Below are 25,153 nucleotides of genomic sequence, written 5' to 3'. Positions count from 1 at the left end.
ATACGTAAGGTGAGGGTTTAATAACCTTTGGCTTAACACACTGAAAGGAAACAAAGATTTTTATAGTAGGAAAAAACACTGTAATGCTAATATGAAGTAGTACATTCATAGTAAAGACATTTTATAGTACTTCCCTCCTCAATGGAAAGGAACAAAGAAATACAACTGAAAACACAAACAATTCAACTAAATCACAGGCCATTTCATGTTTAGCAACTTGTCTTTAAAACCCTCCCTACTACTTCCACCCTAAATACATTTACATGCAAGATATAATAGGCTCCTGCTCGTCCAAACCAGTAGAAGGCACTTTTCTTTTCTTTTCTTTTTTTAAGACAGGGTCTCTGTCTGTCACCTGGAGTGCAGTGCTGGAGTGCAGTGCTGTAATCTCGGCTCACTGCAGTCTCGACCTCCCCAGGCTGAAGCAATCCTCCTACCTCTTCTTCCCAAATATCTGGGACTACAGGCGCATACCACCATGCCCAGCTAATTTTTGTAGAAATCGGATTTCACCACATTGCCCAGGCTTATCTTAAACTCCTAGGCTCTAGTGATCCACCCGCTTCGGCCTCCCAAAGTGCTGGATTACAGGCATGAGCCACTGCACGCAGCCAAAAAAAAAAAAATCTTTTCAAAGCCATCTTTGGCTGGCACAGTGGTTCACGCCAGTAATCCCAGCACTTTGGGAGGCCTAAGTGAGAGGAATGCTTGAGGCCAGGAATTCAAGACCAGCCTGGGAAACATAGTGAGATCCCATCTCAAAAGAAAAAAAGTCATCTTTGAACAGAGTTCTACTTTTACACCCTATCCTAGGAGAATCAAACTTAATCATATTTGTGTGGAGATAATCCATGTTTAAGAAAATGAACTGAAATTCAAATCATAAATTTAATTCTAAATCATTAAAATACAAATACATATAGAACATGTTGAAACTGTTCTTTCCTACAATCACCATGTAATCTCTTCTATCATTCTACTCTGTTTTGGTATTCTTTGCATGTTTTTCCATCTGAGATATGCAACAGTTCTCCTAAGCCCAAGAAATGGCTGCAAGCTTGGGGTCATTATTACTCAGGAACTGGGCTGTTTGTGGATCTCATTCTGTGTTGAATGGCGCTGACTGGTTTCAGACAAGTCCAACTGTGACCGAGAGTGCCTGTTCCCCCATTCAACTTCCATTCTCCCCATTTTCTTCCTTTTTTTTTTTTTTTTTTTGAGACGGAGTCTCGCTCTGTCGCCCGGGCTGGAGTGCAGTGGCCGGTTCTCAGCTCACTGCAAGCTCCGCCTCCCGGGTTTACGCCATTCTCCTGCCTCAGCCTCCCGAGTAGCTGGGACTACAGACGCCCGCCACCTCGCCCGGCTAGTTTTTTGTATTTTTTAGTAGAGACGGGGTTTCACCGTGTTAGCCAGGATGGTCTCGATCTCCTGACCTCGTGATCCGCCCGTCTCGGCCTCCCAAAGTGCTGGGATTACAGGCTTGAGCCACCGCGCCCGGCCCCCATTTTCTATAATAACAGAGCACCTATGTTACTGGAGCATAGTAAACCAAAGTTGCTAGGCAGGGCTACTGGAAAAGCTCTGGAATGGGCCTACAACAGCTTTTGCTGTGTGCCCCTCTGATATGGTGCAGCTGTATCCCCACCCAAATCTCATCTTGAATTGTAGCTCCCACAATTCCCATGTGTCGTGGGAGAGACCCAGTGGGAGGTGACTGAATCATGAGGGTGGGTCTTTCCTCTGCTGTTCTTGTGACAGTGAATAAGTCTCATGAGATCTGATAGTTTCATAAAGGGGAGTTCCCCTGCACATGTTCTCTTGCCTGCCGCCATGTAAAACATGACTTTGCTCCTTATTTGCCATGATTGTGAGGCCTCCCTAGCCATGTGGAACTGTAAGCCAATTAAATCTCTTTCCTTTATAAATGACCCAGTCTCAGGTATGGCTTTATTAGCAGCACGAGAACAGACTAATACACCCTCCTTCAGCTGCCTCGCTGGGGTGGAGGACTAGTGTCCCCCAATCCACTGCAGAGCAGTGATTTTTACAAAGTTAAACAGCCAGAAAAGTTTCTAAACAGTTACTTTCGGCTTCTCTATTCATCTCCTGATGGACAGGTAGCAAACAGTCCTACTGGTGAGTCACCATTTGAATAGCACTGGTCTAGAGCATGGATTTGAGGGGCTGTAGCTCCAGCCACCATATGGGACCATGGCGAGACCTTGAGAAGAAAACCACGCACCGGAGCAGACAGGAGGAGGAGACTAGATACCTGAGGTTTGGGTCAGTCTACCAACCCTGGGCAGCACAGCCTGAAAACACCTTGTTTTATACGAGAACATAGATGTTTATCTTAGACAACTATGATTTGGGGTTATGTAATAGACAGCCAATCCCAACAACAACTGACGCTCCTACATTTGTGGACCACTACAAAAATGTCACAGCACTACATTGCCGCTTTTTATTCTCACATAAGAATAACCCTGTGAAGCATGTAGCATGGGTATTATTTTGATTTGACAGCTATGGGAACTGATGTCCTAAAAGGTTAAATAGCTTGTCTAAAGTAACACGGTCAGCAAGTATAGACCGGCAAACAAAAGCCAGCTAGGTACTCTTTCCAAAACAGCAACTCACCTCTCTATGAAGTGAAATCACCTCATCACGATTGTACATAAAATACGTTATAAACGATCAGAGGTGTGTACTTACAACAAACTACATAAAATGTGTATGCCACTGGGTAGAAAGATACAACAAAAATGTCACAGTCAACTAGTTAATATAAAATCAGATTTAATGGCTACAGTGAGAATGTACTGCATTTTACAGTGGTAACAAAGCATCTGTGAAAGTAGATAGAGGCGCAGAAACCACAGACAATTTTTATAATAATTTAGCCAAAAATATAGCAAGTGAACTATGAGCAAATACTACATATATAGTCTCAACATTTGAGCCTCTACATATAACATATAGTCTCAACTAATACTAGATCCAAATACAATCTATCAATAAATAATAATGTTTAAAACAGTTTGAATAATAATGCCATGGCTAATAGTAACATACTGTCCTTTGGCATAAATAAGACTTCTGAGAATCACTGGCAACCAGATGCATTCTGAACCACTCTGTTGATGGTAAAGAAGGTTGGCAGACAGCCATCCCCACTCACTTACAGGAGGCCCTGGTGAGCAAAAGCACACTATTAAAAAGTTGTGGGGGCCAGGCACAGGCAGTCACACCTATAATCCCAGTGCTTTGGGAGGCCAGGGCAGGAGGATCATTTGAGGCCAGGAGTCCGATACCAGCCTGGGCAACACAGTGAGACTTCATCTCTACAAAACATTACAAAATTAGCCGGGCGTGGTGGCATGTGCTTGTGGTCCCAGCTACTCAAAAGGCTGAGGCAGGAGGATAGCTTGGGCCCAGGAGCCTGAGGCTGCAGTGCTCTATGATCACACCATTCATTCCAGCCTAGGTGACAGAGCAAGACTGTGTCAAAAAAAAAAAAAAAAAAAGCTGCTGCTTTCGATCTACCATGTTATCTGTGGTTGTGGATTAATTTTTCTTTGGGCAAATTTTCTTTGCCTATGTGGGTATCAAACATTTTATTTCATCTGAAAAAAAAAAGGCGCTAAAGCATTTGTCCATATCCATACTTAACTGTTAAATATTAAATTAAACAGAAAAGTTACACCTATCAGTAAATGCCAGTAAAAACTCTTCTGTTGTCCTGAATACCTTGTTACAACATTTTAAAAAGTACATACACACAAGAAAAATTCGGACAAACTTTAATGTATTTTACTATGTACATTTAACCTGTCATATTTTCCCTTCAGATACAAACTAACTGCCAAAGAGAAAAGATGAAAAAGCACGTTTAAGCAATAATTAACTGCTCCTAGCATTTAAACATGCTGTAAAAATCCTTAAAGATCATTAGTGAAAACAAGTTCTTACAATACCTATCCACTAACACACTATATAAAAAACAATTAATGGAAGGAGGAGCGGTTAGAGGGATGTATTGGTATAGATATAGATATATTAAAAAAGGATGCATCAACTCAAATAATACAGGAAAGAAGAAGTGCAATTCCCACTAACTCTGCAAATGACCCTCAAACCTTACACAGGCACAAGGCTATAATGAAGAAAGAAAGCAAGTTCCTTCAGGGCACTAATCCCCAAAAGTTTATACCAGCTCAGGCCTCAGCAAACTACAGGCCCACAGACTGTCCAGATACCACCTGTACTCTACCGATCCACTAGAAATAAAGCGATCCAGTAAAATAAAGTTTTACTGAAACAGCCACACAGTCATGCTCATTTGTTTACAAATTGTCTATGGCTAAGTTGAGTAGTTGGCATAGAGAAAATAGAACTGAAAAACTATCTGGCCCCTAACAGGAAAAACTTGCTGTCCCTGCGTACAAAAATCATCTGTCAATAGTAAGAATGTTAGGAATCAGCTGGCTGAGCAGCAGCAAAAAACAGGATGGCTCTTCTCTAGAAACTGGTAGGAACAAGCTTTCTGCCTCATAAACACTTTGGCATGTATACACATGTAGTCTTAATTCATGAGACATAAGATTTGTCTTTTAAAAAGCTGACCCAAATACAAAACATCTAAAATCGGTTTCTCAGACACAAGTCAGAATATGACATTAAAATCTAGTGAATTGCACTGATATTTTCTCTTACAAACAAATCCAGTTTGTAGGAAAATAAATTTCTCTTTCTCTCTCTCTTTTTTTTACTTAACTAAGATGGTCTTGCTCTGTTACCCAGGCTGAAGTGTAGTAGTACAATCATAGCTGAACTATAACCTGGACCTCCTATGTTCAAGCTATTCTCCTGTCTTTGGCCTCCCAAGTAGTTGGGACTACAGCTACAAGCTACCATGCCTGGCTCTTATTTTATTTTTATTTTTATTTTTTCTGGTAGAGACAAGGTCTTCCTATGTTGCCAGGGCTGGTCTCAAACTCCTGGCCTCAAGTGATCCTTTCATCTCCAACTCCCCAAAGTGCTGGGATTGTAGGTGTGAGCTACCACACCTGGCCAGAAAACAATTTTCTCTAATGAATTAACTGAAAAGATTTACCACACAGTGTGTCTATCTTTGGAAAAAGCACTGACACGAGGTACCTGGTGGTATTCAAGTACAAACCCCCGTGACCCGCAAGAAATTTCATCTTTAATAATCTTTAAGAAAGGTCAAAAGCATTAACATGACAGATGCCCAGGGCATAAGCCAATAAAAAGGAAAAGTTAACTGGGTTTTCTCTCTCATATGTAGTTAAAACAGCAAATGTTTAATCATTTACTTTTTACTGATACTAATTTTTTTTTTTTGAGACAGGGACTTCCTTGGTCACCCAGGCCAGAGTGGAGTGGCATGATCATGGCTTACTGCAGCCTCAACCTCCCAGGTTCAACTGATCCTCTGGCCTCAGCCTCCTAAGCAGTTGGGACTAGAGGTGTGCGCCTAGGTGTGCGCCACCATGCCCAGCTAATTTTTGTATTATTTATAGTGACGGGGTTTGCCATGTAGCCCAGGCTGATCTTGAACTCCTGAACTCAAGTGATCCACCCGCTGCCTCAGCCTCCCAAAGTGCCAGGATTACAGGTGTGAGCCACTGTGCCTGGCCCCTAATGCTAATTTTTAAATGGGCATTTGAATTCTCAAAGAATTATTCTTGTTGCCTCTTGTTAAACCAGGTCACTGAAATAACCCATACAATAAGCCAATGAGAAGGAAAAAATATATAGGATTGGAAAACAGAATGAAAATCAACGTTAAAATTCCATAACTAAAACATGTAGACAGAACAGAATGTATCTGACAATGTCCTAAAACCCCTGTCCTGCGTTGACTATCATGGGAGGGAACCACGTCTGCAGCACAGGCTTTCCCAGTCCGATTCACAGCCCTTTTATATATGAACGTGCACACACGAGACAAGATCTGATGCGGACAAGACTTTTAGTCAAGTCTCTAAAGCAAGGGAGTTCAATTAATTTTTTAAATAAACATTTTACTGGATTTTTTCTTTAAATGGTCAATCCTGTTGACAATTTTCCAGTCCATCTTCTAGAATAACTCACTACTCAACCAACTGCCTGGTATTCAGCTGTGACTGTGAGGATGGATAACTATATTTCCTTAAGAAACAGCAGGAAGATATCATTTCATCCAAGCAGAAAGTAAGACCAACAGTTGTCCAGGTCTCAGTGGTTCTGTATTTCTTCCTAAAAGAGCAGTATGTTCTAAACATCTCTTTCCTGCCTCATGGGGTTGGGGGAAGCAACATGCTCAGGAAAATTCTAACTACTCCAAGTAGCTTAACAAAACAAGCTGAAAACCCTAGATGTGTTCTCCACATTACTGAGATAGAATGCGAGTGTGTATTTGAAAGATTTCCTTGCTGGAATTATAAAGTGTACAGCAAGCCAGCCTGCTGTAATGCCAGCTCGCTCTTGCCCCCAGACTACCTCCCATGGACTAAGCAGGAACGAACATACCAGCTGTGAATCTGGTAGAGGAAACAGGAAACAAACAACTCAGAACACACTGGACAGAAGAGAAAATAGTTAACCACTTATGAGAAGCTGGCACTGACTCCAGCAGGTGACAGGTGGGATGTGAAGAGCATTCCCAGCCCTCCAGCAGAAGCAACGTCACGGAGCTACGTACTGGGTGGGTTGCACCGTTCTGAGGCAGCGGGGTTCTCTCCAATGACTGTCATACAGGAACCAGACCTGACTCTGTTTTTCCCAGGATGGTCCTCCCTCACTCCACAGCCTCTCGTGGCAGCTGGACAACCACCAGGGCTGGATTCCACGCACAGAAATCACGTCCAATGCTCTGTTACTAGAAGTCAACCACCTGGATTTCAAAGCCTCTGTCTCTTTCTGCCCTTTGTTCATCAGTCTCCCTTCCCTCTCAACCCTCTCCCCTCCACGCCAGAGAAAAGCATTTTTAAATCTGATGAGTTTTTCAGGGAGCAGAAATGTGAGATTACACTGTTCTCTAGCCTCACCTCATGGTTTTGCTACAGAAACCAACATCTTCTAACACAACTTTGCCCATACTCTTCCTGAGGCTGAGCCAAAAAATCTTTCATGAACAGTACTGTCTCCACCAGCAGAATGTAAATATAACACAGCGCTGACTTTGAAACATTGAAGTAGAGAGTCTTGTTTCTCCTCAGACAGAAGGCAGAAGGCTGCAAATGTCACCCAGCAGACTGCAATTGTGCTGTTCCAACTGACAAGCCCAGTAAGCAATGCCCATGACAGGACCTCCTGCAGAACTTCTTCCAGCCTGGCAGACAGCGGGGCATGGGGTTTCCCTTGGAGGCTCGCCCTTCTCTTTGCTCCCTAGCCGTCACACTATGCTGGGATGAGACACGACGAGCACCCAAATGACACAGTGACCATTTCTTTTGGTCACTGAGGCTCACAAGATGGGCTGTTTTTCTTTTTCAATCAAGGAGCTGAAATCCTACCAACCACCTAACAAATTAACAACCCCAACTCTGTCCACAGTTAAAATTAATGAAAAGAAGCAAGCCCACCTTCTTGTATAAATTCCTTCATAAGGGAGAAACTTCAAGTTCAATGTATGTTAATCAAGTGTCGGGTCAATGTACCATGCAAATATATTTGATGTTTGCTAAGGTCAATACTAAACTGTTAAACACAGAGAAAATGAGGAAGAACAAGGTTTAAAAAAAAAGGGTATAGATGTCCAACTCTCTTTTAATAATTCCAAAAAAACACAAAGCTACTTAGGCAAAAATAAATCACAAATCTATTCAGGAGCACTGTAAAATGGAAGGGAATTATCCAAAGGGATTCACCGGCTACTGACTAATTTTAATATGAAATGCTTCACAAATCTCCCTGTGCCACCGACAAATCACCAGCTGAGGCAAATCCCAGACAATGAAACATTGTAAGAAGGGCTCTTTTTAATAATTTACCCCATCAAGGAGTGAGTATTGATTCTTATTTTCAGCAGCAGGAGAGAGTGTTATCTCCAGTCTTCCAGCTCAGTGACAACATCAGAGAATTTAATCACAGAGCCTTTTCTGCCATGCAATCCTTAAACTGTCACCTAGGATTCTGTGCCATTCCTCATCCATTTGGAGAGACACTCCCGGTCTCACAGATGTGTCTTCCTACTTAAACCACAGTAACATATTACATGGTTGTCTGTGTCCCACCCAAATCTCGCTGTGAACTGTAACAATCCCCATGTGCCAAGGGTGGGCCGGATGGAGATAACTGGACGGGGGGCGGTTTCCCTCATCCTGCTCTGATGGCAGAGAAGACGTCTCACAAGAGCTGATGGTTTCATACATGGGAGTTTCCCTGCACAAACTCTCTCGTCTGCCACCATTTAAGATGTGCCTTTGCTTCTCCTTTGCCTTCCACCATGATTGTGAGGCCTCCCCAGCCACATGGAACTGTGAGTCCATTAAACTTCTTTCCTTTATAAATTGCCCTGTCTCCGTATGTCTTAATTAGCAGCCTGAGCACCGACTAATACACCAAGTCCTACAGATTAAACGCATCTATCTATCAATTACGATTTGCCAGCTGTTTTTCTTTCAAAATCTTTTAACAATCCATCAGGTATCTTTGTACATTTCCAGCTTGTTTGTTAACAAATCTGCTCAGTATCTTAAGAGAAGACTGATAATCATAAAAATAGCTGTGCCAATTCTCTGGACATCTGTGGATATTTTTAATATATCCAAGGCAATGCTAGTAATAAAAGAAAAAGCCAGGGGGAAGTGATACAGAAATCAGTTGTTATTTCCTTATCCTGACACAGGAAGATCAGAAAGTCCCCCACTTTCCAGGGGAAATTAACCAAATATTAAAGTTACCAGTAATACTAATTCAAGAGTGTCCTTGCATCTTTAAATACTAAAAAAGTACTCAAAACACAGAAAAAAAGTGTACACTGAAAACAAGCCAATACTTTTTTTTTTGAGATGGAGTCTTGCTGTGTCAGCCAGGCTGGAGTATAGTGGTGTGATCTCGGCTCACTGCAACCTCCACCTCCTGAGTTAAAGCAGTTCTCCTGCCTCAGCCTCCCAAATTGCTGGGATTACAAGCACATGCCAGCACACCCAGCTGTTTTATATTTTTAGTAGAGACGGGGTTTCACCATATGGGCCACGCTGTTTTTGAACTCCTGACCTCAAGTGATCCACCCACCTTGGCCTCCCAAAGTGCTGGGATTACAGGCATAAGCCGCCACGCCAGTACTTTTTAATTCAAGTACAAATCAAACTACATCCTGAGAGAATGTTCCCCAATCCAGTTACACTACCCTACTATCCATTATCACTGCTGCTGTGAATAATTAGTACTCCCTTCCAGGGAGTGGGGGGTACAGACCACGTGACAGTGGATGTCATTGTGGTGACAGACTGAGAGTGGGAGGTGGGAGCAACCATTTATGCTGGTAATTTGCCTTAAGATGTTATTCCTAAACATCCTTCCATGATCCTTTGGATCAAGATACCTTAATCCCAACTGCCTTCATGTCCAAGGTCATCACTCACTCACACACACACACACACACACACACACACTTCTATTAGAGAGAACCAAAGGCATTTGACAGCTGCCTTTGTAGGTCCTTCTGTGTTTCCATCCAAACTATCCATCGTTACAAAGCCCTGTTGCAGTGCAGCAGCGCTCTCCATTCTAATCAGACATCGAGAAACTTCACTGTCTTCAGGCTGCAACCAAAGGCAGCGGCCTCAAAACAAAAGCGCACCCCTCATGTGGCAATCATTTACCTGTTGTAAAAGCACAGTACACTTCTAATAAAAATGCAAAAGGCCAAAAATTAGCATTACAGGCCAGACATAAAGAAATGAAAAGCAGGCTGGGTGCAGTGGCTCACCCCTGTAATCCTAGCACTTTGGGAGGCCAAGATGGGCGGATCACGAGGTCAACAGATCGAGACCATCCTGGCCAATATGGTGAAACCCCATCTCTACTAAAAATACAAAAAATCAGCCAGGCATGGTGGTGGGCGCCTGTAGTCCCAGCTACTCGGGAGGCTGAAACAGGAAAATCACTCGAACCTGGGAGATGAAGGTTGCAGTGAGCCAAGACTGTGCCACTGCACTCCCGCTTGGTGACAGAGCGAGACTCCGTCTCAAAAAAAATAAGAAAAAAAGAAATGAAAAGCAAAATGTAATAAAACAGCCTTGTGCTATGTTCACTGGAAATTTTATATTCATGTATATATAATGTATAAGTGTTATAAGTTATAGAAGCCCATAAGAATTTCAACAGTTCAGGAAAAAAAAAAAAAAGAAGAAGAAGAAGGAAAAAAAACCTCAACTTGAGTTATATACTGATGTCGCTTGCTAAAATTACTACAACTATAGCCAGGAATACTCGTTTGGTTCCGTGCCCCTCTCCTTTATATGGGAGGTAGAAAGCAAGGTGGAGAGACACCCAACAGTCACTTCCTTTTTAAAAAACAAAAACAAAAAAACTTACACACAGCAGATTTTTCTGGCTAGTATTGGCCAATCTTTCTCTTGACGGTATTAAGTGCTATCCTTTGTGTTAACAGTCCCATGATTTAATTTATTTGTTTAAAAGAAATCTTTCTTCATCTGATTAAAAAAAAAATCAATGTGACTTTTCTGTCTTGTAATTAAAACAAACTATCAATACAATGGATAGGGGGCAATTTCTCAGAGCCAGGAACTGTTCCAGACACTGGGGACAAAAAGGTGAATGAAACACAGCCCCTTCTCTTAATCTAGCTAAGAGGACAGACACATACAGAGGCATGATGTGAGAACAATGCTGGCTGACAGCGCCTCTCAGGCAGAAGCAAGAGATGACTGGAAGTGGGAGGTGGAGAGGAGAGGCTCACTTTTATTTTTCATTTCAATGTATACCTTAACATTTTTAACATTCATTTTTGGAATTATATGTTTTACAACTTCATTAATAGAGTTCAGAGTCACAAGATTTTGACTAAGTTTACATATAACTAAGTAGTACCACCATGATTATCACAAGCTGGTAAATAAACAAGATTAACTCAATATGCCAAGGGCACATTTACGCCAAATAAAGGCAAAGTCACTTCATGGCAAGCTGTATTTACGCTGATGGTTTCTCAGTGGCAATAACTGAAAGAAAAGCGACAGGAAAACTGACTCATTACAAAGAATACAGCCGTCTACACAAGCCATGCACCATCCCAGCATCCAAGAATGTGGGCCATATGCAAGCAGTAACATTTACATCACAAGTGGCTACTTTATTTCACAACAACATCATCGCCCAGTCAATTAAATTAATGTTGGTAGTCACAATTTTATTGGTTTTGTAGTTTGGTTTAAAATTAATTTATAAACTGCCTTTTATAGCTGCATTAGGGATGTAAGCACACAAATTATACCTCATTTGTATATTGGGGAAGGGAGGAAATTAAGCAATATAGAAGAACACAAAAACTATTTTTGAAGTCCTTAACATACTCAAGTTTCAAAAACATGAAAGACCCTGGAACTGTATCAGAAGTTCCACATCTTCAACTTAAGCAACAGAAGGAGACCCTGTCTTTACAAAAAATTTTAAAATTAGCAGGGTGTGGTGGCACGTGCCTATAGCCCCAGCTACTCAGGAGGTTGAGACAGAGACCGAGGCTGCAGTGAGCTCTGAACATGCCACTGTACTCTAGGTGGGTGACAAAGCGAGACCCTGTCTCAAAAAACAAAGAAGAAGAAGTTCTATATCCTGCAAAGGACAAGATCAGATTTGCTTTTACACTGGTTACTGGAGTTGGGGACAAGTCTTCATTTGCTAATGCTGGCCACCCATCAGAATCTCTTGAGAAGTGCTTGAAAGGAGTATGGATTCCTGGGTTTGACTCCGGAACAAGTGAATCAGTATTCTCATCTTACATGTGAAGACAGTGGGACTCTGAAAGATTAAGTCACCTGATCGTACAACTAGTCAATGTGTAACCAACATGATTCAAACTGATACTATGATTTTAACAGTAAAAACCTGAGGTTTTTTAACTACCTCCATGATCTGGGGGAAGGGTATACTGCAGTTCCCTGAACTACTCTTTCAACTTCTTTGTAAGTTTGAAATTATTCTCAAATAGAAAGTTAAAGACAAGAAACAAAAAGAATAGATAACAAGCTGAGACATGTTAAGAGGTAGAGGTGGGATAGGAAATGGGAAAGGATGAGGCAGAGGCCTCTGAAAGGAGGGCAGAGGCAGAGCTCCATCTCCTCACAGAGGAGGTCGGGAGGTTTTCAATTTTGTTTCCTTTTGGGGGAAGAGGAGGTACCAGGCAATAGCAAGGTATTGCTATTTTTTTGAGGACAAAAAAAAAAAAAAGAAAGAAACAAAGGAAGGAAGAAAGTCCATGTATCTGTAAGGTGGGCAATAAAGGAAGGATCTTTCTGTATTTCACTACATTACAAACTCAAATCAGCATTTATGAACTTGACAAAAAACAAAAAAAAACCCTGTTTATGTTTATAGAGAAATGCATTCTGAAGTCCAAACAACTGGCCACACAACAATTTCTAAACCCTTCCACTACTACATAAAACACCTACTTCTGTGCTAAACTGTAAGGCAGAGTTTCTCCTTCAAGAAAATCTGTGACGCTTGGAATTGAGGTTTATCTTACTTAAGAAAAATCTCAAGAAAAGGGTTTGCCACCCATACAGCTGATAATTATTTGTAATCCTAATGGATCAATGGGAAATTGTACCACAAAATCTCGTCAGTCAATATAACAATGTCCCTAACTAACTGCAGTAAAGTAAAATCTAGTTATTCCCTTGAAAAACAGGACAAATCAACTCTTTCCCAACTTTTTTTCTTTCCCCCCAAGACGGAGTCTCGCTCTGTCGCCCAGGTTGGAGTGCAATGGCATGATCTCAGCTCACTGCAAGCTCCGCCTCCCAGGTTCAAGCGATTCTCCTGCCTCAGCCTCCCAAGTAGCTGGGATTACAGGCATGCACCACGAGGCCCCGCTAATTTTTTGTATTTTTAGTAGAGATGGGGTTTCACCGTGTTAGCCAGGATGGACTCGATCTCCTGACCTCGTGATCCACCTGCCCTAGCCTCCCAAAGTGCTGGGATTACAGGTGTGAACCACCAAGCCTGGCCTTCCCAACTTACTTTAGGAGGTAACTAAAGGTCGGGTGCGGAGGCTCACACCTGTAATCTCAGCGTGATTGGACTGGGAGGCCAAGGTGGGTAGATCATCTGAGGTCAGGAGTTTGAGACCACCCTGGCCAACGTGGTGAAACTCCATCTCTACTAAAAATACAAAAATTAGACAGGTGTGGTGGCACATGACTATAATCCAGCTACTCAGGGGGCTGAGGCAGGAGAATCACTTGAACCCAAGAGGCAGAGGTTGCAGTGAGTCAAAATCATGCCACTGCACTCCAGCCTGGGCAACAGAGCAAGATCCCATCTCCAAATTTAAAAAAAACTAAAAAAACTGAAAAAATAGATTTATCTGTATTACTGGCAGCATAAAACAAATTTATGTTAATACCAAACTTTACTCATTTATTTATTTATTTATTTATTTATTTATTTATTTTGAGACAGCGTCTCATTCTGTCACCCAGGATAGAATACAGTGGCATGATTACAGCGCAGTATAGCCTCAGCCTCCTGGGCTCAAACGATCCTTCCACCTCAGCCCCACAAGTAGCAGATAATTTTTGAATTTTTTGTAGAAACAAGGATGAGGAGGGAAAAGCCGAAAGGTGGGAGGAATAGAGTAACTAAATCAGCTAGCATGATGGAAACACACGCCCTTCTGTCCTTTTAGACAGCATGTTTCTTGAAAATAGGTTACTAGTTCCTAAAAAAGAACACAAAAGCTATTTACAGGCTGAAAATCTAAGATTTTCTATTCTCAAATTTTCCTTTAGAGAATACACTTTGGGATGAAAGGGAAAAAATACATTCATTTTAAGGGGATGGGCAAAGTACCTGATATGATCTAATCGTAAAACATGAGATCAAAGATAAGAATTGAAAATGCAACTTCCAGGCACCAGGCATAATAATTTATATAGACTCTAAAAAAGAATTAACTTTAAGTATATTACTTAAACTTCACTCCACTCTTTAGAAACATTTAATATCGGCTGGGCACGGTGGCTCAAGCCTGTAATCCCAGCACTTTGGGAGGCCGAGACGGGCGGATCACGAGGTCAGGAGATCGAGACCATCCTGGCTAACACGGTGAAACCCCGTCTCTACTAAAAACTACCAAAAACTAGCCGGGCGAGGTGGCGGCGCCTGTAGACCCAGCTACCCGGGAGGCTGAGGCAGGAGAATGGCGTGAACCCGGGAGGCGGAGCTTGCAGTGAGCTGAGATCCGGCCACAGCACTCCAGCCTGGGTAACAGAGCGAGACTCTGTCTCAAAAAAAAAAAAAGAAAAAAAAAAACAAAAAAAAACATTTAATATCCTTGGGAAAGAGTACCATCTCTTCTTCCATTGAAGGCCTTGATATTTACAGAAGACATTGCCGGCCAGACACAGTGGCTCACACCTGTAACCCTAACCCTTTTGGAGGCTGAGGCAGGCGAATTCCTTGAGCCCAAGAGTTCGAGACCAGTCTGGGCAACGTGGCAAAGCCCCGTCTCTACAAAAAACTTAAAAATTAGCTGGGTATGATGGCAGGCGCCTGTATTCTCAGCTACTCAGGAGGCTGAGGTGGAAGGATCATCTGACTGGGAGGTCGAGGCTGCAGTGAGCCATGATCAGGCCACTGCACTCCAGCCTGGGCAACAGAGGGAGAAACCCTGTCTTTAAAAAAAAAAAAATATTCCCAGCAAAAAATAGTATGATATCCTAAAAACAAAGTTAGATTAAATAAAACCACAAGCTTACTTCCATGGCCAGAAATGTCTTTGGCAATTCCATTGCTAAAAATATTCCAGAGAATTTGTAAAGCCTAGAATAAGCCCCGCATATTTGTTTAGACTTTTTTTCTTTCTTTCTTTCTCTTTTTTTTTTTTCTTGAGACGGACTCTCGCTCCGTCGTCGAGGCTGGAGTGCAGAGGCGCAATCTCGGCTCAATGTAACCTTGAACTTCTGAGTTCAGGCAATCCTCCTGCCTCAGCCTCCCGAGTAGCTGGTACTAGAGTCCGGTACTACAGCCACACAACACCATATCCGGCTTTTTTTTTTTTTCTTTTTGAGATGGAGTCTGACTCTGTTGCCCAGGCTTGAGTGCAGGCTTGAGTGCAGTGGTGTGATCTCGGCTTACTGCAACCTCTGCCTCCCAAGTTCAAGCGATTCTCCTGCCTCAGCCTCCTAAATAGCTGGGATTACAGGTGCCCACAACCACACCTGGCTAATTTTTGTATTTTTAGTAGAGACAAGGTTTCGCTATGTTGGCCAGGCTGGCCTCGAACCCCTGACTTCAAGTGATACACCCGCCTCAGCCCCACAAAGCGCTGGGATTATAGTGTGAGCCACCATACCCAGTGACTCCGTTCGTCCAAACACCCAGTCTAACATTTTTTCTTTTTTTTTTACTTTGTGTAGAGACAGGGTCTGGTCAGAGACTGGTCTGACCAGTTCAAGCTGATCTTGAACTCCTGGCCTCAAGCAATCCTCTCTCCTTAGCCTCCCAAGGTGCTGGGATTACAGGCATGAGCCACCACACCCAGCTGTTCAGATATTTTTCAATCAAATAGTATGGAACAAGGTCTGTGCGAAGTGACTTTGTAATCTTAGCAATTTGGGGTACTGACACAGGAGGATCCCTTGAGACCAGGAGTTCAAGACCAGCCTGGGTAACACAGGGAGACCCTATCGCTACAAAAATTTTAAAAATTTTTAAATTTTAGGTAGCACGCACCTATAGTCCTAGCTATTTGAGAAGCTGAGAAAGGAGAATCACCTGAGCCCAGGAGGTCGGGGCTGCAGTGAGTCAGAATGGTGCCACTACACTCCTACCTGGGTGACACAGTGAGACCCTGTCTGTAAAACAAACAAAAAAACCCCAAAACATGAAACAGCCCAAGAAAGGCAGGGCTGAAGTCCTAACAGTGCCTCTAAGTAACAAAGAGCAATGCACTATCCCTGAAAGAACAAGCTCAATAAAACTTGCAAAGGATCATTAAATCTAATATTTGCCTATGGTAACAAAAAGCTGTTTAAATTGTAGGCAGTTATAAAAGCATAGGGTTATTGATATGTGTGATCTAAAAATAGGGCTTGATGCCCCTTTTGGAAAAAAGATGATGAATATGATGAAAAGACAGTCTTAAGAATAAATTGACTGGGCACAGTGGCTCACGCCTGTAATTCCAACACTTGGGTTCCAAGGCGGGAATCACTTGAGGTCAATTTGAGACCAGCCTGACCAACATGGTGAAACCCCATCTCTACTAAAAGTACAAAAATTAGGTCAGGTGTGATGGCTCATGCCTGTAATCCCAGCACTTTGGGAGGACGAGGCAGGACGATTACCTGAAGCCAGGAGTTCAAGATCAGCCTGGCCAACATGGTGAAACCCCATCTCTACTAAAAATACAAAAATTAGCCAGGCGTGGTGGCAGGCGCCTATAATCTCAGCTATTCAGAAGGCTGAGGCAGGAGAATTGCTTGAACCCAGGAGGTGGAGGCTGCAGTGAGCTGAGACCGCACCACTGCTTTCCAGGCTGGGCAACAGAGCAAGACCCTGTCTCAAAAAAAAAAGGAATAAATTAACTGACAATTAGCTTTGATGGGGAAGCAGACACAACACTGCTCCGGGTGAAAGGAAAGCGGGCCCAGCTGGGTTCTCTGATGCTGGTAGCAGTCAGCCTTGTCATTATAGGTCAGCTGGGCGCTTTTAGAATGTTCTTAATTTGTTACATTATAAGTCGACAACTAGTAATCATCTTTCATTTAGGGTAGCTGGATTAATCCCAACATTTGTATTAGCAGTTCTTCTGAAAATCCAGCCGTCTTAATATCTTTCACTAAAATCAAATATAAAAAGCAATCTCTCGTGATCTTTATCAATGGTTATTTTTGGCATACTTAATGGGGAAGTATGCCAAAGCAGGGAAGCCATAGTAAATAATGAAAAAGTAATGTAGCCTCAAGAAACTTCTGCACCACTAAAAAAGCAACCAGATTGGAGTTCTTTCTAAGCAAGAAGTAGGTAACAAATATAATACAATCAGCATTTCTAAAAAAGTACTTTATAATAAATTTTGATTTTTAATTCTTAAATGGTACTACAGTATCAAGCGTGAAAAGCACTAACGTTAGAAGTGATACTTACTAATGATAAGTGCCTTACTTAAGTAAAAATAACTTTTTTTTTTTTTTTGAGATGGAGTCTCGCTCTGTCGCCCAGGCTGGAGTGCTGTGGCCAGATCTCAGCTCACTGCAAGCTCCGCCTCCCGGGTTCACGCCATTCTCCTGCCTCAGCCTCCCGAGTAGCTGGGACTATAGGCGCCCGCCACCTCGCCCGGCTAGTTTTTTGTAGTTTTTTTTTTTAGTAGAGACGGGGTTTCACCGTGTTAGCCAGGATGGTCTCGATCTCCTGACCTTGTGATCCGCCCGTCTCGGCCTCCTAAAGTGCTGGGATTACAGGCTTGAGCCACCGCGCCCGGCCAAAAATAACTCTTTTAACACTGGTTTGACTGAGTTCTGAACAATCGAGTTCAATCAAGCCTCCCACCTCAGTAGCTGGGACTGCAGACACATGCCACCACACTCAGATAATTTTTAATTTTTTTGTAGAGATGTGATTTTATCATGTTGCCCAGGCTGGTCTTGAACTCCTGAGCTCCACTGACCCACCTGCCCCAGCCTCCAAAGTGCGAGGATTACAGACGTGAGCCATCATGCCTGGGCTGATTTGAGGTTTTAAATGACAAACAGCAGAACCTTCACTGTTTTTAATCTTAACTTTTAAATTATTTTCAACACCTAAGCAATCTACTGATAGGCATCCATAGTCAAAAAGTATAGATCCTCTTTCCAGAAAAATGTACATATATAGGAGACTTTGCTAGCAATTTCAGGATGTTCAGACCCTCTAAAACTCAAAGACTTTATGGATTTCAGATTAAGAATGATGAGAATTTGGGCCGGGCGCAGTGGCTCACGCCTGTAATCCCAACACTTTGGGAGGCCGAGGCAGGCAGATCACAAGGTCAGCAGTTCGAGACCAGCTTGGCCAACATGGTGAAACTCTATCTCTACTAAAAATACAAAAATTAGCCAGGCATGGTGGCAGACACCTGTAATCCCAGCTACTCTGGAGGCTAAGGCAGGAGAATCACTTGAACCTGGGAGGCAGAGGCGCAATGAGCTAAGACCACGCCATTGCACTCCAGCCTGGGCAACAGAGCGAGAGTCCGTCAAAGAAGAAAAGAAAAAGAAAAGAAAGAAAGAAAAAAAAAAGAGAAAAGACCAGAATTTGTATAATTCAAGTCTTACAGGATAATAGATAATGCTTAATGTATGCTCACTATATGCTAAGTATGGTGCTAAGAAATTTAATGAATTATTTTATTTAATTTTTGCAACGCTTTGTCATAGATAGTAGTATTATACCCATACAACAAGTGAGAAAACTAAGAGTTAGAAAGGTTAATTAACATATCCTATGTTACCAAGAAACATGTCAAAAGAAAAAACGTTCCCTAAAGGAAAATGCACAACAAAAACAATGATTAAAAAAAAAAACACACACGCCAGGCACAGTAGCTCACACCTGTAATCCCAACACTTTGGGAGGCCAAGGTGGGTGGATCACGAGGTCAGGAGGTCAAGATCATACTGGCTAACATGGTGAAACCCCATCTCTACTAAAAATACAGGGGAAAAAAAAAAAAAAAAAAAAAAAACTAGCCTGGTGTGGTGGAATGCACCTGTAGTTCCAGCTACTAAGGAGGCTGAGGCAGGAGAATTGCTTGAACCTGGGAGGCAGAGGTTGCAGTGAGCCGAGATCCAGCCTGGGTGACAGAGCAAGACTCTGTCTCAAAAAACAACAACAACAAAACATAGAGCCAGGTACAGTGGCTCACACCTGTAATCCCAACACTTTGGGAAGCCAAGATGAGAGGATTACTTGAGGTCACGAGTTCAAGACCAGCCTGGCCAACAAGGCAAAACACTGTCTCTACTAAAAATACAAAAACTAGCCGGGTGTGGTAGCCCACACCTGTAATCCCAGCTACTCAGGAGGCTGAGGCAGGAGAATCGCTTAAACCCAAGAGGTGGAGGTTGCAGTGAGCTGAGATCATGCCATTGCACCCCAGCCTGCGCGACGGAGTAACACTCTGTCTCAAAACAAAAACGAAACAAAACAAAAAAACACTACTCAAATAAAACAGTTCAAACTACCCCTACAATACTATCCTAATTATGTGTGTTAACCACCCAACAGAGGCCAAACACACAAAAAGATATGGCTAAAAGAATTAAAATGCTAACTAACTAATATCCTTACTAGTCCTTGATCTTCTAGTGAGGATGGGTGCAGTCAACAGGAGTCCTGTCCTGCAGAGCCACAACCATGACAACGAAGATAAATGTGCATGTAAGTCCCCTTGAAAGGTTGCAACGTTCCTGCCATGGCTAGAGCCTCTGTCATGGTGCCACGTGGTTTCTATGTAAATCCGCTGGCGGGTAGAATCATTTCTGATCAGTTTAGGGAGGCTCTGGGTAATGTTATCTTTGCCTTCTTACCTCCCTCACTACTCCCTCCCCACCACTGAACACAGTACTTTTTACTAGAAAACATCCAAGCTAACAGATTCTCAGTACAAGTAAAAATGTTGTCTCTCTAGCAGACAGAAAAATGAACAGATAAGTTAAAACTTACAAAATTAAATCTGATGAGTTTATTCCATCAGTGTAAAAACACAGATCACATACCTGAATATGCAAAGAAAGTTAAATGATGATGCAATCAATGCTATCCTATAAAAACTAAATTAACAAAAATAGTCTATTAGGGAAGACATCTGGTGTATCACGGCAAGAAATGTTAATGATATTGTCTGCAACCCTGTAATCAATTTTTTCTCCCAGCAGCTCTCTCATTACACTGTATTAGGTCTGTGTGCCTGCAGGATTTATGAGAGCTCCACATATGGGGAAGCTTTGCCAACTGGATCTGATTCAGATCCAGCTCAAATGACTTTGGCAGCACAAAGCATCATTAAAGAACAATCAATACAGTTAGCTTTATGTACCATCATCTTGACTGAAAGATGATGTGTCCTCTCACTACAGAATCTTTCACACCTAAATATAATGTACCCAAGTGCTCCACCAGTCATGAACTTATTTAAATCATCAGTACACACAAATATTTTTATTGCTAAAAAATAAACACTAGTATCATTAATTCTAATATAAAAAGTTTACAAAAAAATTAATGTTATTATGGGGAAGACTTAAAATCCATTCAGCAAATCCTGTTGAGTATTACAGTAAATAAAAGTATTAATAAGAGCATCCACATTGGTTAAGAAAATATCAAACTGAAAGATAAAACCTGCTTTTTAGATATATGTGGAAATAAGACATATCAGTAAATAAGACATATTGGTAACTGGTAAAGGCTGAAGCTTTAAAAGTAGGTAGTCACATTGGAATCTACTAATTTGTCCCTTAAGACGTCAATCTTTCTCTGGGAATTAAAATTAGACTTTTATCTACACTAAACTGGGTTCTCTCTTCTACCGTAAATGGCTATTATTTCAAGAATTCCAAGGTTTCCATAATGTGAAACCCCTATCGCCTTTTTTGGTATGACCCTTGAGTAATTATATCAGCAAATATGTAAACATGTTATGCTGTTGCAACAATTACTCCTGATTTGGTTACAATTATCAATATACCATCTCTACTGTCTTGGTCCTCTTCATTTTTCTTACCCATGAATGGCGGCCCTAGCCTCCTACTTGGAACTTTCACCATCTTTCCCCGTTCCACACTGCAAACTGCTGCAGTCAATCTTCTTAAGCAGTGGTCTGCAAGTTGGCTTGCCTAGAATAAAAAATCTTACACAAGCTCTCTACTGCCTATGACATAAAATCTTAACTTTGCTAACCCTGAAGATACTCTATAATCTAGCCCCATTTTATATCTCCACATCTGCCTCCCAAAATCCACTAACCTGTGCTCTTCAGTGACGTCCCGCAGGTCATCTTCTCACGACTCCCAGACTCGTCAGCCTCACTGCCTGCGTTGCTTATAAGGACAGGCTGCCATGTACACCTGGAAGGCTGCTACACTCAGCCTATCCACTTCTTATTGATGTGTGAAAAACATACCCAGCTCCTCAAAACCTACCCACCTTCACAGAACTTTCCCATGCGCCACAGCCCATCTGGAGCACTTTCTTTTCTTTGCCCCAAGATACTAATATTCTACACTGCAACTGAACAATTCACCATATATTGACAGTATCTTGCATTGTGTGTGTCTAAGTGTGAGAGACCTTGCTATCCTCTTGTATCATTTGCTAATTCAGTATGAACTGGGGTGCCACAGTCACTTCTTTACACTGACTTCAATGCTTAACTAAAACTACACTTCTTTCCTATTAACCCAGTAGTCATTCAGAATAATAAATACTCGACTTTCAGAAAACATTACCATTAAATTCTCCATTAAGTCCTACCATTAAAGGAAGGAAAAGGAAGACAAGTGTGAACTTTCCTAAAAAGGGGGTGCACTACACGATAATAACCCCTATGGTCACCCACACAGGTTCCTTGCTTTTACAGATACCTGATCATGCTGCCTCTTACACACCCCTCAGGACCACCACTAGTAACAGAGGAATAACCAAGGGATAGCTGTAAGAAGTATAGCTACAGCCTGACCCAAGCCTCTTAAAGTGCTTATTCTGTATCTAGCACTGGAGAAAAGCCTCGCTATTTCTGAGCAATACTCTACAAAATGTCACCCAAGAAGACAACACCCAAAATAGTTTAGATTGGTTGGCCATGAGTCCCAGTGAGCCTGGGGAAACGCACATTCCACACTTGAACTCAAACTTACCCCCTTTTTTCCCCATTTCAGTTGCCAACATCCATACTCGCTGCTGATTGCCAGCTCCTGCTCCTTGCAGCAGCCCAGCATGCTCTCTGCTGGTGCCAAAATACCCTTCCACCAAACCCCGCTAACTTCTGGAACTGTCCTAGAGGGGTAAGGCAAGTCCCGTATTTTGCTTCCTCTGTGCATGTACTTGTTACTCCTTTAAAAACACATATAATACAGCACATTTTAAAAGGGGCTCTGGGGAGGGAGGTAATATTCCTATTTTATACCCTATGGGATATAAAATACTGATAGCTTTTAAAAACGGGATTCTCCTTACCCCTACAGGCCCTCTCCCGGCTTCAGAAAGATGCTGCGGTGGCTGTGATGCCACCGGCAGAGAGCATGCTGGGGGGTCACACAAAGCAGGAGTTGGAGATCTGCAACAGGCCTGGGAGTTGTGGACCTAAAAAAGAAAACAGTTTTAAGTTAACGTGCCCAATGCCCCATCATGCCCTGGTTATTAGGGGCACGCAGCACACAAGTCGGTATCTGCAAAAACTCTTTAGCAGATGACCTCTGAAACCTCAGATAATTTGTTCTACCACTAAAGTTAACCTTTTTGCATTAATCAAAGCTGTTACCTTATTTCAGTGTGAACAAACATATGACCCTTCTGGCTCCACACTTTAATCCAGGTCCTATCATAAAGCAGTATGGTGTGTGCCCCTCAAAATAACCAAGTTAAGATGTGAGATAGTGCCAAAGCACAGTTAACAGCAACATGCTATGCTTGTAATAAAAACAGAAATGCAATGGCATCAGATAAACACAACCGTAAAATGAAACACAAGTGGGCAAACTGAGCTTTCAGAAGAGTTTCTAATGACAGAAGCTAGAGGCATAAGACATGTACTTAACAAGGAAATAGGGCATTCGCGTGGCCAAAGAAAGGCCCTGCCATTTTCTCAAAGTTCACGTTTAACTGTGTAAAGCTGAAGGCAAAGTAACCAGACAAAGGCCCCAAAACAGAGGGAAAAAGACAACAATCGCATGAGTTATAATTTTCTCCAAATGCCCACAAGGTGAGTATAATAAACAGGCACAGAGCATAAAGTTCCAGAAAGACACTACTTATTTTCATAGGCAAAACTAGTTTAGTATGTATCACATGTCCTTTTTAAAATTAACTTTGAAAACATTTAAAAACCAGGAAAAAAAAAAAAAAGACTATAGAACAACTTCTGAAAGCTAGCGCAGTATACCTCAGATAACAGTTTGAATATGTTCCTTTTCAAATATTTTAGAGAGTACATAACATTTTTTAAACCAATTTCATGTGGTTTTGAATGAACTAAAAAAATCCATAAAATCCCAATACTTATGTAAGAACCTGTCCACGGTTGTCTAAAAATTACAGGTGAACAACCTTTTAATATTAAATCATTATTAGGGTGTCCTGTTACATATAATTCCCTTTGAAAAGCAAAGAGTAACAACTTTCTGTAAACAAAGATTTTAATATATTTCATTAACTATTTATTTTTGTAAGTTTCTTAAGCTCCCTCCACACACACACACACACACACACACACACACACACACACACACAAAACAAATACCAGGAAAACAAGCTAATGTTCAGAATGTTTTATCATAATCACTTTCTTTTCTTTTTCTAAAGATTACCATCTAGAGTACATCCTGGGATCTACACTAAAATGTCCGTGCAGTCAGACTCTGATTCTCATGGCCTCAGTGATAGTGTAGTTGACAGAGTGTCCGTAGCCATAACCTTCTCACCACATACCCTCTCCCCACCATCCCCAACACTGCAAACTCCAAAGTAAAGATTCAACTGTGCACCTGAATGTACGGCATATTCAATAATTTTTGCCAGAAGCATCAAAATAAAAATGGACTTCTGGTTAATCTCTTCCAGTAGGAATATGACTGCCCAAACCACTCAAATCCTTACATTCAAATTAAGAGTTTTAAATCAAAAACACCTGGTAAAGCATTTCCAAACACTTCTGCATTATTTTAAGCATGCAAATAGTTCAAGTAATTATTAAAACATTTTACGCATTTTAAAAAGGCATTTTTTTTCAAAACAAGTCATTGTTCTTACATACGAAATGAGAAAACGTTGATAGTTATCTGTTTCCCTAGTTTTTGTAGTACTTCTAATAGGTTTTTCTTGGACTATTGAGTTGGTTCTTAATACAAGCATCCATACATACACATGAATTACAAATTTCCAATTGAAAAGAATTAAGTTTGAACAAGACTTTACCAATATTCTTGCACAGTAGATGGCTGCAAATATCAGATTGTCTCAACCTTTCTTAAGCTCCTTTAAAATTAGAATACCTAGAGTTTTCTGCATTGAAAAAAATTTCACATATAGATAACAATTTTAGTAAATAACATTTTCAGAAACATATTTTATGGAAACATATATAATTAAACAAAACTTTTTCTATAGTTTCTTAAGAGTCCCTTGACCCAAGTAAATTAGAAGAAAATGAATTACCCAATCTCACAGTAGTAGCTAAACACTAAAACTTAAAATCCCAAGTACCCTATCCTGACTGGCAGCCATGAGTGAAGACAAACTGCTGGGAAGCTCAGAAAATGGGGCCAATAAATATGCTAGGATTATTTATTCCCAAGGTGTCATTTTGATTTCCACTTACATTAATACCACTCTATCCATTTAGAGGTTGACATCAATATCATGCAAAAAGGATGTGGTGGTTCAAAGAACTTTCAACATCATTACTCCACAATTATAGCAGGAGGGGCAGTATAGATATACAACCTCCTCTGACCAAGTGCACCAAACTCAGGGCTGCAGAATTCCATCTTGCCTGGGTGCGGTGGCTCACGCCTGTAATCCCAACACTTTGGGAGGCCGAGGCGAGCAGATCATGAGGTCAGGAGTTCAAGACCAGCCTGGGCAACATAGTGAAACCCCGTCTCTACTAAGAATACAAAAACACAGCTGGGGGGTGGTGGCAGGTGCCTGTAATTCCAGCTACTTGGGAGGCTGAGGCAGGAGAATAGCTTGAACC

General features: G+C 41.7%; 1 protein-coding gene across 1 annotated transcript in view; it reads right to left on the bottom strand.

Annotated features, from left to right (window-relative positions):
• RERE (arginine-glutamic acid dipeptide (RE) repeats) overlaps positions 1–25,153 on the bottom strand; it is a 483,164-nt gene that overhangs the window by 256,690 nt on the left and 201,321 nt on the right. The window contains exon 4 of the mRNA XM_011938300.1: positions 22,417–22,542. Coding sequence (XP_011793690.1) covers positions 22,417–22,542 — 126 coding nt within the window. The remainder of the gene's footprint in view (positions 1–22,416; positions 22,543–25,153) is intronic.

This window comes from Colobus angolensis, unplaced genomic scaffold (genome assembly GCF_000951035.1).
Source record: "Colobus angolensis palliatus isolate OR3802 unplaced genomic scaffold, Cang.pa_1.0 Scaffold170, whole genome shotgun sequence".
NCBI classification, from domain to species: domain Eukaryota; kingdom Metazoa; phylum Chordata; class Mammalia; order Primates; family Cercopithecidae; genus Colobus; species Colobus angolensis.
The sequence above is the reverse complement of the archived record's forward strand: the minus strand, read 5'-3'. Positions and strand labels throughout refer to the sequence as shown.